The sequence below is a fragment of the Bidens hawaiensis genome, unplaced genomic scaffold (genome assembly GCF_021521415.1).
Source record: "Bidens hawaiensis isolate Kalapana, Puna unplaced genomic scaffold, B.hawaiensis_p1.1 tig00009076_1, whole genome shotgun sequence".
NCBI lineage: Eukaryota > Viridiplantae > Streptophyta > Magnoliopsida > Asterales > Asteraceae > Bidens > Bidens hawaiensis.
In genome coordinates this window covers 868,197-872,572 of record NW_027491666.1, presented here as the reverse complement: position 1 = coordinate 872,572, position 4,376 = coordinate 868,197, and the positions used below count along the sequence as shown (strand labels likewise).

Below are 4,376 nucleotides of genomic sequence, written 5' to 3'. Positions count from 1 at the left end.
CAAAAACTTTCTTAAACCATACCCTAATTCGATTCTAATCCAAAACAAAATAAGATTCCTTAGTTTGCATTGCAAGCAGCTTTTATTTGCTTAATAAACACAACTTAACATCAACCAAATTAGGCCAACAGTCGCTACAAACTTGCTATATATCATATCTTCTTCTTTATCATTGTCTTGCAATCAAAGCAAAGCAGTTGCAATTCTTGTCCAACCTTCCTCTCTTTCTTTACTTTATATTATTTCATTTGTAACCATATCATCTGTCCAAACACATATATATATTATCGCTGTTTTATGAGGTTTTGATCATACCCATATGAACATGTTCAAGAAAAACTTGTTATTTAAGTTTCTTGAGAGCAAAGTTTCATGATATAGGTTAGTTTGAAGGTATATATAATATATAACTATATATTGATACAAGGGCCTATATTGTTACTTTCGTCGCAATGAATACGCGATACTTGTTTACACCAGAGTCGCTATGCAACTCTAGCGTAGCGGTTTCATTTTCCTTGATTCCAACTGCCAGAGGAGAAGAGGCGAGTGCAGAGGACGTGGGCCCAAGGAATCGGGCTACGACTCGGGCCCAGGCCATTGCCAGTGTCCCCTCTTCTTTCTTGGTAAGGATGGCAATCAGAATATCAAGAGCTAGATGGTATTCTTTTGCAAGAAGGGTGTTTCATTACCAAAACGCTTCAAGATCGGATAATGGTTCAAACCCGTTTAATACGGGTTCTTGGATGGTTATGGAATTTATGGGTTTGGTTTTTCAAATTGTGATGATAACGTATACACTATCGGTTTCTAAAGAGGAGAGGCCGGTTTGGCCAATGAGGACATGGGCTTCCGGGTATGGAGCCGGGTGTGTGCTTAATCTTGGTTTGTTGTTTTGGCGGTATCGGGTTTTTTGTTGGACCCAAGTTGGCGTAGAACATCCTGTTAACATCGAAGAGTCGAGGTAACCAAAAACTCATATTTCCTTTATAAAAAGTATGCCAAATCCAACGATTACTTGAAAAATATAATGTTTTTTTTTCTTCAAATAGTAAATACAAGTGAAAATTGAGAATAAACTATACGAGGATTTATATATTAAAAGTAATAGGTTATGCATTCGATGTTCACAGTTTCACGTACACCAATAGGTATTTGGAGGACATGGTATAAATCTAACATGGTACAACTTTTGATGAATTACAAAAATAAAACATGGTACAAATCTAACGATTATTGTTTCATGTTCATACTATTTAAAAATAAAAAAAAAATTATTTTGATTGTTTATAAACGTTTGTAGAATACTGCAATAAAATAAGAATATGTGAATAAATAACCTAAGCATGTGTATGTTTTAACAAAAATTTATGTTTTGGAATTATTCTCCATGGAAAAATTGATGATTAGTAAATATGATTTAAACAAGTTGAAAATACTTTAGCTTCACATTATTAAAAATATCGTATCATATTGAAAAACTAATGGCAGTTAATGGACTAGATCACTAGAATACTAGGAGTAAGTTAATCAGTCCACTAGTAACCCACCTAAATAAAGATCCATAACCAAAGTCCAAAAGTATTAGCCCAATTAAAGTTCCATTTGTGAAGCCCATATGTTTCCCAAACATGTTAAACTGTAGGGTTACATTGAAAAAAGTAGTATTAATGAAAAAGCAACATTTAATGTTATCTTTTCATAATAATAAATTTCTAGGAAATAAAAAATTGTCACACCAACATTTAATTGGTTTGCCCATACCTTATGGTGTGATGGTAAAGTGTTGGTGTTACCTAGCAAAGACTAGAGTTCAAGCCTCGCATAATAATATGTTACGTGATTATTAGGGTCGGCGTTTCCTAATGCATCACGCAAGCACTCTTCTAATAATTTTAAAATAGATGATTAAGAAAACTTGAACTATTCAGGTAATTAAGTATCAAAACTAAACTATTACTTTTTTTTTGTCTAAAGGAACTTGCAAATGATGAACAAATGTCGAACATTTATGGAGCTCTTCTTTGCCATATGGTTCGTGATGGGGAACGTTTGGGTGTTTGATTCCCGATTCGGAACCTTTAGACGGGCTCCAAAACTCGACGTGCTTTGCATCTCTCTACTTGCTTGGAACGCGATCACCTACTCGTTTCCTTTCATATTGTTTCTGTTCCTATGTTGTTTCGTGCCACTTATTAGCAACTTGCTTGGCTACAACATGAATGCTGGCTCGACCAACCGTGGTGCATCCGAAGAGCAAATCTTAAAGCTACCCACATGGAAATATAAAGAAACTGAATCTGATATTGAACACGGAAAAGCCATCACAGATACCTCAATCACTGTAAGTTCATTACATCGAGTATCCATTTGTGTTTCTTGATTTTCGGTTAGGTTATGAGTTGAAACCGAACCTATAACTTCAACATTTAGATTTTCATAGCTCATCGGTTTAAGTTATAGACTGCTTTGGTTAATTCGGTTTTAGAAAAGAGGGTTCTTGTTTTAGTTAATAAACTAAATTATCTATGCATTCAAATAAGTTATAAGCAACCGTAATTTATAAAAGAAAATAAATGACAAATAATATGTTATATTTCAAAAACTATAAAACATGATAACAAAACTTTTCTGAATTCACACATATCATATTATTTGTAAAAAGTAAAAATATGAAAGTTAGTATTAACGTCGGTTCGATCAGCTGGTACGATTATAACTATAACTGAACCATACAGATTAGTTATAAGATTAATCATTACCGAGTAATTGGTTTTCTAATTTGACCACTTATTTTATATGTATAGGAATGTTGTATATGTTTAGCAAAATACAAGGAGAAGGAAGACATGAGACAATTGGGATGTTCACATACATTCCATATGAAATGTGTAGATCAATGGCTCAAGATAGTATCATGTTGTCCCCTTTGTAAGCAAGAATTGGAACGATGACACATTCGGATTGATCGATATAACTTGACATTTAAAGAATACATATACTTGCACTAAAACAAAATATTATAAATTTGTACATACATATATTTACTTGGTTACTAGAGTGTGAATCGGTTATTTCAAAATTTGTATTCACCGGTAACTCAAATGTTTGGATTTATTGTTTTTTTTATTTGTTCTTTTATGCTATTGTGTAACATTTTCTTAGAATCATGTTTTTTTAAAGGGTATTAATTTTTATTTAGAAAAGAAAAGAAATCATAAAACTATAATCATGCCATAAAAGAAATCACCACCATAGTTAGGGGTGTTATTCGGGTTTGTTTTTCGGGTTTCGGATTTTTCGGGTCGCGTTTTTTGGGTTTCAAAGTTTTAAATCTTGACCCGAAACCCAACCCGAATCTCTCATGGGTTTTTCGGGTTCGGGTTTTTTTGGGTTGGGTTAATCGGGTTTCGAGTATCCTAGAAAACAAAACAAAAAACGAAAAAATTTAAAAAACTACAATGCTAAATTTAGAACAACATATTATTCTTTGCTTTTAAGCAAATAATCAAACAATAAACCAACATAATTTGATAAAACAATCCAAAAGAAAAGTAAAACTAACCCGAACCATAATTGTTTTCAATCGGGTGTGATTTGGTTTTTCGATTACGATTGCTATTAGTAATAAACGGAAAACATAAATTAACAATAAACCATCGATCTTTAATAGTTGTAATGACAACAATCGATTATGATAAGATTTTGATAACGTTAGTGGCTAAAACCAAGCCTATTATACCTAAAAATATATTTAATTTCAAAACTAAAAGTTTATTCGGGTTGACCCGAAACTTATAAATCAAACCCGAGAACTAACCCGAATTACTTCGGTTCGGGTTAGTCTTTTTTGGGTTCATGTACGTGTTTTTTCGTTTCGGGTTTCGGGTAAAAGTGACAGCCCTAAACTAGCAAATGATAAATACAAGTGGCACATGACATAAACTAGCGAATGATAAACGTATTCACATATACGCTCATTTTTAGTGGTTTTCATAAAAGAAGAAATCAAGGAAAGAAATAAATATTTTATAAAAAGCACGTAAAGAAACACAGGAGGGCGATATAACATTTAACAAGTTTGGTGCCGCTAAGTGTCAATTGGGCCACTTGGCGGCACCAAATTGGTTATTGATATTACGTTTTGTTTTTTTTTTTATTTCGGTACCGTAACGGACATAACGGAAACGATTGAATGCGTGTACACTCATAACCTCAACCTTCTCAACCGACAACACTCGAGTTTTATCAAAGCCCGGTTTTATCAACCGACACAACCCCATTGGTCCACCTCAAATTTTTATATTTTTCGTTTTTTGATCCGAAACTATAACGAAAGTAGCCAAAAACGACGTCCGAACTTGTGTCGAGTTACC

The 4,376-nt window shown here is 33.2% G+C and overlaps 1 protein-coding gene across 1 annotated transcript; it reads left to right on the top strand.

Annotated features, from left to right (window-relative positions):
- Nucleotides 1-318: 318 nt before the first annotated feature.
- On the top strand, nt 319-2,995 carry LOC143531072 (E3 ubiquitin-protein ligase At4g11680-like). Its single transcript, XM_077026457.1, has 3 exons — nt 319-964; nt 1,978-2,344; nt 2,808-2,995. Exons 1-3 carry the CDS (start codon nt 453-455, stop codon nt 2,952-2,954), a joined length of 1,026 nt encoding a protein of 341 aa, XP_076882572.1. The 5' UTR covers nt 319-452; the 3' UTR covers nt 2,955-2,995.
- Nucleotides 2,996-4,376: the final 1,381 nt, after the last annotated feature.